Source organism: Camelina sativa, chromosome 6, assembly GCF_030686135.1.
Source record: "Camelina sativa cultivar CO46 ecotype springtype chromosome 6, ASM3068613v1".
NCBI classification, from domain to species: Eukaryota; Viridiplantae; Streptophyta; class Magnoliopsida; order Brassicales; family Brassicaceae; genus Camelina; species Camelina sativa.
Genome location: NC_141885.1, coordinates 25,019,128 through 25,030,335, shown reverse-complemented (window position 1 = coordinate 25,030,335; position 11,208 = coordinate 25,019,128). Strand labels below are relative to the sequence as shown.

Sequence of the window (11,208 nt, the reverse complement as noted above, 5' to 3'; positions counted from 1 at the left end):
GACTATGCATGCAAACCCATGCATAATACGTACAAATCTCATTATTATTCTATTCCTCTCCGCTCTCTCCTAACTTATTCTTTCCCATTATAATATTTTGCTTCCTTCATATATCGTTTAATTTAAAATATATATACACATTATTTAATTTGAAACAAAATTACATGACGACATATATTGCTTGAATTTCTCTCTACTGTACAGTACCGTATAGTTTCTACAATCTAAGATCTTCAGAACACACCCTATACTATTCATAAGATTATAGGTTCCGAGATTGAAAAAGTTTTTGAGACATAAAACATGCACGAAGACTTTGGTCCACGTTTAGAATTTGATTGATTCATATTATCATCATATGTGTCAAGGAGAATGATTGAATGAATTAGCATCGATCGTGGTCAATTTCAACGGATTAATTATAACTAATTAACTTAGTAAAAGCAATACCGTAATTAATATTACTTTTTTTTGTTGGTCAACACCGTGATTGATATTACTTAGCATTTGGTATTTGTTGTTGGGTCGTATATAATTGCTCATGGGTTGTCTGAGGATGGAAGTAGGATAGTAGGGTAGATGAGGAACGTCACTCTTAACGTAAAATATTATTAAGACTAAAACCAAAATATACGACAGTTTTAATTCTTCCTACCAATTCATAACGACGACAAAAGATACGATTACGGCTAGCTGGACATTGGGCTTCCAAAAAGATTTTCAAAAACAGAAAGAAATGTCATATACCTAATTTTTTTGACTGATGACTTCAACATTACATTTGGTCACACCATTCACAAAAATTTGATACAGTATACTTGCATGTCAAAAGTTTTGCGCTGTTAGAGATTAGTAGAGATACAACGTTGAGTATATAACATATTAATACATCGTTTCAGATTTCTCGTTTATTTATTTATTTAAACGAATGAAAAAAATTTATAGTGCCAATCTTAGTATTAATAAAAAATGTTAAATAATCACCAAACATAATTTAATATGTATGTCAAAAGTGAAAAAAGTATGTTTCGTATATAGTATTACTTTTAAAATAGTTGTAAAATTAACTTAAAGTTCAAATTAATTGAAATTTCGATTTCTTTTTAACTTGGTTTTCTGAACGTTTATATGAAGTCTCTACTTGGTTTGTACTAATTAATTATATATATTTATTGTTTACGTGCGTACAAATATACCCGTTTTAATCTCAAGTTCGAATCTGTGATACGGGAGAATTCATGTGACTTGTTAGCTTAAATTATGATATTCTCTATCCTAATTATATATAAAAAATAACATTATATTTGAGTTATATATCGAAAAGCGAGATGTACTATTTGCATGTATATAGAGATAGACGCATGTGTAGATAAATTATAGATAATAAGAAATAGTAAGAGTAGTGGAGATGGAGACAAACCCGTGATTGTCGTTGGTGACAGAAACAAGTAGCAATATTTTCTTCTCGTGTCTCTCAGTGAAGACAGCCCAGCCAAGCACCTTTTAACTTCTGTCTGATTCCTCTCTCTATGTTCTCTCTCTCTATCTATGTATCTAGTTATGCTTTTGGGTTTCTTCTTTTTTTTTTTTTCTGGTTTCACAGCTTTGGCTTTGAAGTCACGAGCCCATCCCCCTAACCATCCCCTTTTATGTATTGCTTTTCTAGTCAATTTAATTTATGAGTTGTAACGATGGAAGAAATTTCATTTATCTAATTAATATGTATACCTCATTAATTTTGCCTTCTTCCTATATTGCAAAAAAAGTTAGTTCCAATGGAAACAAAAAAAACAGGTTAGAAAAAATCTAATGAAAACATATAGATCATTCAATTCATTATCAGTTGGTTTTGAAAGAAATAAAAAAAATTGTGAATTCTCACAGCATATACATGTTATATTGGCCTTTGATTTATGTCATAAAATCGGTGTATGTACCAATGTATCTTTGTTAGGAAAACATTTGATCTTTAATTACCAAGAAAATGATCAATATTTAGACAAGTTCTTCTATCCTTGAGAGTTTCTTTTCACTCCCTATCACAAAGATATTCAAAAACTGAACGAATTGACTTAATAATTAGGCATTATTAATTTTTAAATATATGTTATGACTGAAGTTACTAAAGTTTAATGAAAGTAAAAGTACCATATTTGTCATGAGGTGTAAATCTAGATCTATCTTTCCCTAAGATGTATATAATAACTATAGAACAAAACACTGGTTTAAAGAAAAGCTATATATTAAAAAGAATTTAGAATATCCGTTGCCATCATATACATATATTTCAACATATATGTTGAGTTGGAGAGAGAGGGAGGGGAAGAAAAAGGAATGATGGATACAAGCATCCAAAAAGTCATACACCTAGACCTTCAAAAGTCTTCACCTTAAATTCCTAACACATATGTATGAGTGTGTGATCTTTGATTGAACTTTGTCCATAGAACTCCAAGATAGACCAAAAAGGTTACACCCCAAAAACAAAAACAAAAACACACAAAAACAGCCAAATAGCTAGAGACCAAGATGAGATCAAGCAGCAAAAGTTCTGAAAACTCCAAGACTTGTCTATCTAACAACTTCAAAGCCACCACCAATATAGAAGAAGACAAAGATGAAGAGGAGGATGAAGAGGGTGAAGAGGATGAAGAAGAGAGATCAGGAGATCAGAGTCCATCTAGCAATAGCTATGTGGAAGAGAGTGGAAGCCACCAGAATCATCATCATGATCAGATCAAGAAGAATGGTGGATCTGTGAGGCCGTACAACCGCTCAAAGACTCCGAGGCTGAGATGGACACCTGAGCTTCATATTTGCTTTCTTCAAGCTGTAGAGAGATTGGGTGGCCCAGATAGTTGAGTTTCAGTAACATATATAAATCAATATCCAAGATCATTGCATATATGAAGATCAATAATTTTCTAGGGTTTTTTTGTTAATATTTCTTTAGATTATCTCTAAACGGTTTTTTTGGAACAGGAGCAACACCTAAGCTTGTTCTTCAACTGATGAACGTTAAGGGGCTAAGTATTGCCCATGTCAAGAGCCATCTTCAGGTTTTGCAAACATATACACATGCGCACATATATAGTATCTTTCATTGTTATCTTCATCTGACTCATATTTTCCACCTTCACGTTTCTTTTCTCTAGATGTACCGGAGCAAGAAGACCGATGACCCGAATCAAGGTAATTTACTTCTTTCTGAGTTAAATTAGGGTTTCTGATCATAAATTTCATAACTGAATTCGACGAGATATTGATTCTTGTGTCTTCTTTTTCTTATAACTTTAGGAGATCAAGGATTTTCGTTTGAGCACGGAGCTGGTTACACTTACAACCTTAGCCAACTTCCAATGCTACAAAGTTTCGATCAAAGGCCTTCTTCTAGTTTAGGGTATTTTTAAAAAAATATTGGGCGCCTATTGACTTTAAACTTAAAATTATTCGTTTATAACTTGAAATGTATTCAGCAGATATGGTAGCGGTTCCTGGACCGACCATAGACGACAGATCTACCGTAGCCCGTGGAGAGGCTTAACGGCACGAGACACTACAAGAACAAGACAAACACTGTTTAGCCCACGACCTGGTGAGAGAGTTCACGGAGTTAGCAATAGTATTCTTAATGATAAGAACAAAACTATTTCGTTTCTAATCAATTCTCATGAAGCGGCTAATGAGAACAATGGAGTAGCTGAAGTTGTTCCAAGAATTCATAGAAGCTTCCTCGAAGGCATGAAAACGTTTAACAAATCATGGGGACAGAGCCTTTCATCCAATCCTAATCCCTCCACCGCAACACGACCACAAGATCATAGTGCTACAACACGAAATTCTTATCAATGGGAGAATGCTCGAGTGGCAGAAGGATCTGAGAACGTTCTGAAGAGGAAGAGAGTATTATTGTCTGATGACTGCAACACGTCAAACCAAGATTTGGATCTAAGCTTGTCCCTTAAGGTACCTCGGACACACGACAACCTTGGAGAATGCTTGTTAGAAAATGAAGAAAAAGAACATGATAATCATCACGATAGCCTGCAGGGTTTGTCTCTTTCATTATCTTCGTCAGGTTTATCAAAACTTGGTCGAACCATTAGGAAAGAAGATCAAACTGAGAGAAAGATTGAGGTCTTGGCAAGTCCCCTTGATCTCACTTTGTGAATATATATAACAATATATATATACGTATATTCTAAGTGAGATCTTGAGGTACTTGTTGATGGAAGACGGTTCTGTACTTTTATCATTCGTTGCATACTTGTGACAAGACCCATAATTAAGGAAATAATAGACATTTTTTAAAAACTTTTTTTTTTTTTTTTTGTCATTTTTCCACATAATTGTGTCGAGATGTTAAATGCATATTTAAATATATGTGAATTGTGATCGAGTTGGGAGCTAGCAGAGACTTGTTTTCTACTGAATAATAACCAAGCAATACATAAGTGAGTCTATATGATTTTGAGAGTTACAAGACATTGCACGTTGTCTTACTTGTGTCTTCTTGTGAGACATTGCAAATGTATGTGTAGTTCCCGTTTTCACTCACCCTCACACAACAAGTATCCTAAGCCAATATTTTGTTTTCAATCATGGAGAGCTTGTCTGAAAAGTTATACACTAACGTTGAGTCAGTGAACCCAAGTTGCTTTATCTGTAATACTATATACTATTTTCAACCAGATCAGATATTCAGATAAATTAGAAGTCTGATGCTTCGAACATAAAATTGAAGTACGCGAAAGTGATAAAGACTCCCGTGTCCTACCTCCATACAAGTACAACTAAAGATTGGAAAATATTAAAACTAAACAAACTTTAGCTTCAAAGCGGTAAATTTATTTATTTATTATTATTATTATTATTATTTTTTTTAAAAGTCAAATTGACGATTTGTAGAAAGATATAGAGCTTACCTTGGCTTTGGGGTCTGAGGACAATAGAAAAAAAAATTATATTTTATTAAAACACAACTTTGATGCCTACCAAAGTTCATTTTAGTTTTAGTCGTGAGGTTAAGGGAAAAAAAACTTTCGTTAAGAGAAAAAATTGAGAGAAAGACAAGAAGACAGATGTACTTGACATAGAGATGTGTCTTGATCTCCTCGATAGACAACAAGTTATTTGTTATTCGCATATAATCGTTTCTTATCATCTCGGGCCTTGAATAAGATTTGGCTATATATCGTTTTATATATTTAAGAATATTTACATATTTCCAGAGAATCAAAACTATGGTAGGATTTTGTTGTTTTGTGACTACTAACATGCGTCCTTGTTGTATCATTCTCTTCTCAGTCCTTAATAATTTGTACAAGTATATACATATTCCATATTGTTAATTAAGTCAAACATATTGTAACGTGAGAGATCCAATTTTTCTTTTTAATATATTTGACATCGTATAATTATTCTTGCAAAACTATTTTGGAGTGGCAAAAATTTTCTATTTAAAGCTTCTATAGATTTAACTTTTTGGAGTCAGTTATAAAAAAAAAGTAGAAATCTAATCTATTCAGTATTCCTCAAAAATGATGAAATAAATGTAATGTTACGTACAAAACACCAATAGCTAGAACACCAATAATGTTTTAAGAAAAAAATTGAAATAAAAAATACTAATGAATTAGAGGCGAGGAAGCAAATTTCGTAAGGCGAAACTAGCAACGACAGAGTAAGCCTTCTGTGAAGGATGCACAGAATCAAAGAACAAATACTTGGACACATCGTCACAAGTCCGAGACGTTGGCTGGCATAGAGGTCCTGCTTCAAGAAACCCCGTCCCGCAGCATCCTCTCAGTGTTTCCACTATTCCTGCATATATAAATATCTCAAATTATAAACTACATCATAAATTCACTAAATATGTGAAGGAAAAAAAAACTTAATCAGTTACTTACCGTATTTACGAGGATAATTGATCATGTCTATTAACGGAGAGTAGATATCAAGGTAAAGAACCTTGGAACCTCTAAGCCTCTGACTAAGACGGAAGGTTAGACTCTGTAGCTTTTGATTGTAAACCCTAGAATCAGCGTTCTGGTGTTCCGTACAGGTCCTACGATGGAAGTTGTGAGAAGTGAAGCCAGCAACTGTTACTTGCACTGGAAGGCATCCGATTGGTGGTAGTCCAGCTACTGTAATCCTTCGTGCTCCTGCGTTGTATAGTCTCTGCAAAGCATTTGTAAGGTTAGAAATATGTTAGTGGATCTCTCTCATATATGTAACTATGAGAAAACAAGATGACCATATTAGATTAGAGGTCTCTAACTCTAACTATTATATATGGGCCTGTGAGGAACAATCCCAAGGACACAAAAACTGGGCCTATAAAAACGTCTTAATCATGGTTGTTCTCTAGAAAAATTGATACTATAAAATAGAAATTTTAAAAGAAGAAAGGAATATACTGAAAATTGAAAAAATATTCAACAATGTAAATAGATATTAGAATTAAAAAAAGACACAACTTATATCAAAATAAATACAATAAGTATTGAAAACGTTTTAGAATAGTTATCTAAAATAGTGATAAGAACTATATCTAATCTAATGATTATATTAGCAAACGCGGAGAGGTTTTTTACTTTAGTGAATAAATTTAATGAGTGGGATCCGTGTACACGTAAGAAGTTGTTACTATTTTAAAACTTTAATCATATATATATATATATATATATATATATATATATATTTCTAAAGATATAACTATATATTTTTATAAGATTTATATACTAATAAGTTAAATATTATTAAACTATATATGAAATTTAAAAGATAAGTATGTAACTAAGTACCTGGACAAAAGTTTCGACTTTGCTAAGTAGAAAATCTTGATAATTCGAAACAGAGATGAAACTCCCGGGAGCGCGAGTGTAAACATTGTTAGTCATATCATTAGTGCCAGCACTAATCACGAAGACAGCATTCCTAATCACCCGATCAGTCTCCAATTCCCCAACCAAACTCTTCATCTTCCGCACGGCCTCTTCGAAGTACCTCCACTGCCTGTCCATGTTCAAAGTCAACGATAACATCGCCGTACGATCATCTAAACCACTTCCAGCCGAGGCAAAACTAACTCCGGTCAAAAGCTCAAAGGGTTTGACCGAAGGGTTTAGGTAAGCTGGTAAAGTGGGTTTGATCCCGAAGGAGGAGACTAAGAAGTCGGTGGCGAGTTTTCCGTCGGAGAATCTTCCGGTGGAGCGTTGTCCCGGGAAAGATTTGCCGTAGGGAAGATGGTTGCTCCGGAAAAGAGTGGGGATGTAATTGTTGTTGCCGGGATCCACCGTGGAGTCGCCGAAGGCGTAAACAGCTGTTATTGGTGGGGATGGTAACGCATTGGTAGGGCTTAGAAGTTGGAGGAGGGGAAGAAGAGTGATCAAGAATGTAAGAAGGATTGGTTTGTATTGATGAGAGTTCATGATTTGTTTTTTGTGGAATGATGACAATAGAGAGTTTTCGATTTTTTTTTTTTTGTTTGGTTAGATCGGAATGGCCAAAGTGTATTATATAGAGAGAGGGGTCCAAAAACTTTTCACAATAGGAATAGGAGTTGAATAATTTACAAAAAATATTTGTATATATCTTGAGGTGGCAGATTTTTTATTATAGGAATAGGAGTTAAATAATTTATAAATTATTTTTATATTTCCTTATTTGGCTGCAAAACATAGAAGCTTCTGCTAGGGTTATCTGAGAATTTTTATATATTAGATTAGATATTTATAATTTCTATTTGCAATGATTGTCTAAATTAAGAAACTCTATGTTAGTTGGAAATATTAAGCCCTACGTACATTTTTGTTAGTTAGAGAGAGCATCTGAAATACATAAATCATAAATACATGTGCAGAAAAACAATTGAATGCGTTTACACGTCTCTGTCTCTGTATAAGACCATCACTTTGAAGTTTCTATAAATCTATAATAAATGGAGCAAAATCAGAATGTGATTTTCTCATTAAGACTATATAAAGTATAGAAAATTATTGAAAATGACTAGGCGTGCAAAGAGCTGGCACGTAGTAGCTCACGGTGAAGCCTTTAATGCGCGCACATTAACTATGTAATTGTAAACTATGGCCAGTGGGAAACTAGATTCCTAATTACTTTGGAGTATGTAGTTTAATTATATCAATTTGTAACTCAAAACACTTTCAAGTACGAACTGAATTAGCAAAGTGTAGCCTTGACGCTTCTATGACTTGACGCTTGACGCATCATATGATCGAATCAAAAATTCACATCACAAAAAATAATCCATTTTGTAACTTCAAAGCAAAGCTATACTAATAATGCATCACTTAAGTCTTCTTTAATTCCATTATCGTTGGACAAGTCTTTCGATGCATTAGATAGTTTTTTCCCTAGTTCCGTTGGTTTACTCGGTTTGAATTCAACAACTTAAGTAACAATCTTGTAAGCTCATGTTCATTCCAATATTTGCAGTGAAATTGCTTCGAATTGAAGCCATCAATGTCACAAACAGAGCATATACGGTTTTGTTATATCTTACCACATTCTACATCATCTTCGTTTCAATGACATAACCCTATCAAATTAGAGCTGATGGATCCAATACTTCAATCTGTACTCTCTCATTCATCTCTGTTTCTAAAGCTTCACCTCAGAATCTTTCTTTCAAACTCAATCATAAACTTCATCATCATAGTTTCTCACATGGCTTTCATAGAACTGTCTCAATTCATCACTCATTCTCAATCCTCTCATAACCATCTCTCTCAAAACAACCTTTGCTTCTTCAAACCTCTTCCTCTTAACAAGCTTACCAGCTAAACAACCAAAACTCTCAGTGTCCAACCTCAAGTCTTTCCCGGCGTGCGCTATCACAAACTCCAAACCGAGCGCATAATAGCCTCCCTCCACCAACCCCGATATAACGTGCGCATGCGTCGAGTACAACACAGTAACGCCTTCCTCCTCCATCCTCCTCAATATCGCCATCGCCGCTTCAACTTTCCCCGCCCTACACGCGCCAAGCACAAGCGCGTCGTAGCTACGCGAATCCGTTGAGATCCCGTCTTCCTCAATCTTCCGCATCACCTCGCTCGCCGGTTCCAATTCGCCGTCGTAGCAGTGCGAAGTGAGGAAGTAGTTGTACGCCGTCACGTCCATCGGAACAGATCTGGATCTCATCGATTCCACGACTCTCCAAGCTTCTTCGATTTTGTTCTTCCTAGTGAGCGCGCACAAGATCGGGTGAAACGTCGACGGCGTTAGGCCTAATCTCCCGTTAGACATGTCTCCGATCACTATCAACGCGTCTTCGATGCGGCCGAGCTTGCAGAGACGAGAGATTAGAATGTCGTAAGCGTTTTTCCGAGAGAAACCGCCGTCGATCTGAGGCAAAACGCGGCGGAGATCTTCTAAAGCGGAGGAGTACGAGGCTGTGTTGGTGAGGAACTTGAATGTGTCGCTCGTGTTGAAAGAGCCAAGCACTATACGGTTGGTTAGGAGACGGCGTACGGTCTCGAAATCGCCGGAGCCACCAGCTTCGTTGATGAGTTTGTCGAATTCGTTGGTTCTCCGAGGATTTGGAGGAATCTTCACGGTGGAGAACGATCGATTGGCGATGATTTGAAAGCTGGAATTAACTGATTGTTTCACAAGTCGTCGTCGCCGGAGAAGAGACATCGTCGTATTTGAGTTTTCTCAGTCGTTAGGGTTACCGAAAGAAGAAGGTTGTTCAGTATTGGGGCTACGATATAACGGGCTTTTATTCTGGTACTAGAGGCCCATTATAAAAAAACCCATTACGTTTCTTCTTTTTTTTTCAGCAACCCATTACGTTTCTAAAGACTACAATGTCATGAATATATATGATCCAAGTCTGTGAAAGAGAATTTATTTTGTTTTATAAGTTGTTTTGTTAGGTTTATTAGCACATGTGTAAGTGTAGCACTGAAAATAATTATAAAGTGGTATACCTAAATTGATGATATATTGTTTGCTTAAAAATATGATTAGGGAAAATTAGGTAAATAGGATTAAGAGATATCTAATTGATGCTATCTTTTTAAGGACCTATATAAGTTGATTGGGACTTGGGAGGAAGAAAATAAAAACTTTAGTTGAGATGTGTTTCAAAAGTGTAATCTTCAACGTGGCTACTATTTTTGAGCTTAGTGTTGTTTTTTAGAAAGCAAGTTATTAAATTCTTATTTGATTTGGAACCCGTTTTTAGTTTCTATGTAGAAGGCCGTTTAGGCTCATAGCTTAGAGGTAATAAAAGATGATTTCGCAGGAAAGAAGAACGCTTGTTCACGACGAAAACTCTTTTTGCATATTCGATCTTAGTTTATAGTTAAACGAGAGTAATATATTATAGTATATCACTAGGTGAAGAAAACTAACCAACTGCTAATATATTTTATGCTAAAGATTATTCTTATATGTATATTTGATTAACACTAACAAACAAACAAAAACAAAGATATGATTTTGGGAATAAGATACTTTTAAAGAATATCTCTTCTTCTTCTTTCTTTTTTTCGTTTTTTTGTGAAAAGACTTGGATTCAATTGCTTGCGAGGAATCCTTTTGGTATGGTTGAAAAGATTATTAAAGAAGTCGAGAAAGGAGATAAACGAAAAAGAGGGGTTGTGATAAAAAGAAGAAGAAAACAATACTTATCACATCGAGAGAAAAAAAATGGAAAACAAACATTAAAATGTTGGGGTAAAGATGCAAATCAAATCTAATCTAGGTTTATCCTAATAATACTATAGATTAACTAGTACTACGTTTATTCGATCACCTTTTATATTAAGCATTGCAAATTAGTTGATGTTTCAACCATCCAAGAAATATATTCTGTAACATTCCGACATTTCTATTTGAGGCTCCAATTTTGCTATCGATCCGTGGGTCTCACTTTCGTCAAGTCCAAAATATTTGTTAACTCATGACCGATAGATTAGGTTCATATCTATGAATCTATGATCATCAAAATATTTGTTAACTGACCATAAATGGAGATCATCACAATATCTTTTTCCCTATGTATCGTTTCACTAATACACAGCCTAAAAGTCATTTCCCATTAATATGACATATATCGGATTTTTCCCACGTTCAAATTAGTTAGAAAATTATTGTCGATAACTTTTTGTCTTCGATTTTACACTAGATTGCAAATTTCACTTGGTTGGCTAGCTATTGTCGAAGAATAATTAA

The 11,208-nt window shown here is 34.7% G+C and overlaps 3 protein-coding genes across 3 annotated transcripts; 1 reads left to right on the top strand and 2 right to left on the bottom strand.

Annotated features, from left to right (window-relative positions):
* The first annotated feature begins 2,227 nt into the window (after positions 1 to 2,227).
* LOC104792882 (uncharacterized) lies at positions 2,228 to 4,314 on the top strand. Its single transcript, XM_010519140.3, has 5 exons — positions 2,228 to 2,857; positions 2,983 to 3,059; positions 3,156 to 3,192; positions 3,298 to 3,400; positions 3,480 to 4,314. Exons 1-5 carry the CDS (start codon positions 2,530 to 2,532, stop codon positions 4,168 to 4,170), a joined length of 1,236 nt encoding a protein of 411 aa, XP_010517442.2. The 5' UTR covers positions 2,228 to 2,529; the 3' UTR covers positions 4,171 to 4,314.
* A 1,183-nt stretch (positions 4,315 to 5,497) lies between these two features.
* On the bottom strand, positions 5,498 to 7,590 carry LOC104792881 (GDSL esterase/lipase At2g40250-like). The gene is made up of 3 exons (XM_010519139.3): positions 6,807 to 7,590; positions 5,910 to 6,180; positions 5,498 to 5,823 (listed from the first exon to the last, which is right to left on the bottom strand). Exons 1-3 carry the CDS (start codon positions 7,431 to 7,433, stop codon positions 5,636 to 5,638), a joined length of 1,086 nt encoding a protein of 361 aa, XP_010517441.2. The 5' UTR covers positions 7,434 to 7,590; the 3' UTR covers positions 5,498 to 5,635.
* An 830-nt stretch (positions 7,591 to 8,420) lies between these two features.
* On the bottom strand, positions 8,421 to 9,984 carry LOC104792880 (pentatricopeptide repeat-containing protein At2g40240, mitochondrial). The gene has a single exon (XM_010519138.3). It carries the CDS (start codon positions 9,664 to 9,666, stop codon positions 8,659 to 8,661), a length of 1,008 nt encoding a protein of 335 aa, XP_010517440.2. The 5' UTR covers positions 9,667 to 9,984; the 3' UTR covers positions 8,421 to 8,658.
* Between the last annotated feature and the right edge of the window lie 1,224 nt (positions 9,985 to 11,208).

Bases quoted from the DNA above. Each gene is read 5' to 3' on its own strand.
- LOC104792880 (XM_010519138.3), bottom strand. From the start codon at position 9,666: ATGTCTCTTCTCCGGCGACGACGACTTGTGAAACAATCAGTTAATTCC.
- LOC104792882 (XM_010519140.3), top strand. From the start codon at position 2,530: ATGAGATCAAGCAGCAAAAGTTCTGAAAACTCCAAGACTTGTCTATCT. The intron at 2,858-2,982 runs GTTGAGTTTCAG...TTTTTGGAACAG, and splicing joins GAGATTGGGTGGCCCAGATA to GAGCAACACCTAAGCTTGTT. The intron at 3,060-3,155 runs GTTTTGCAAACA...TCTTTTCTCTAG, and splicing joins ATGTCAAGAGCCATCTTCAG to ATGTACCGGAGCAAGAAGAC.
- LOC104792881 (XM_010519139.3), bottom strand. From the start codon at position 7,433: ATGAACTCTCATCAATACAAACCAATCCTTCTTACATTCTTGATCACT. The intron at 6,181-6,806 runs GTACTTAGTTAC...AATGCTTTGCAG, and splicing joins AAGTCGAAACTTTTGTCCAG to AGACTATACAACGCAGGAGC. The intron at 5,824-5,909 runs GTAAGTAACTGA...TTATATATGCAG, and splicing joins CAATTATCCTCGTAAATACG to GAATAGTGGAAACACTGAGA.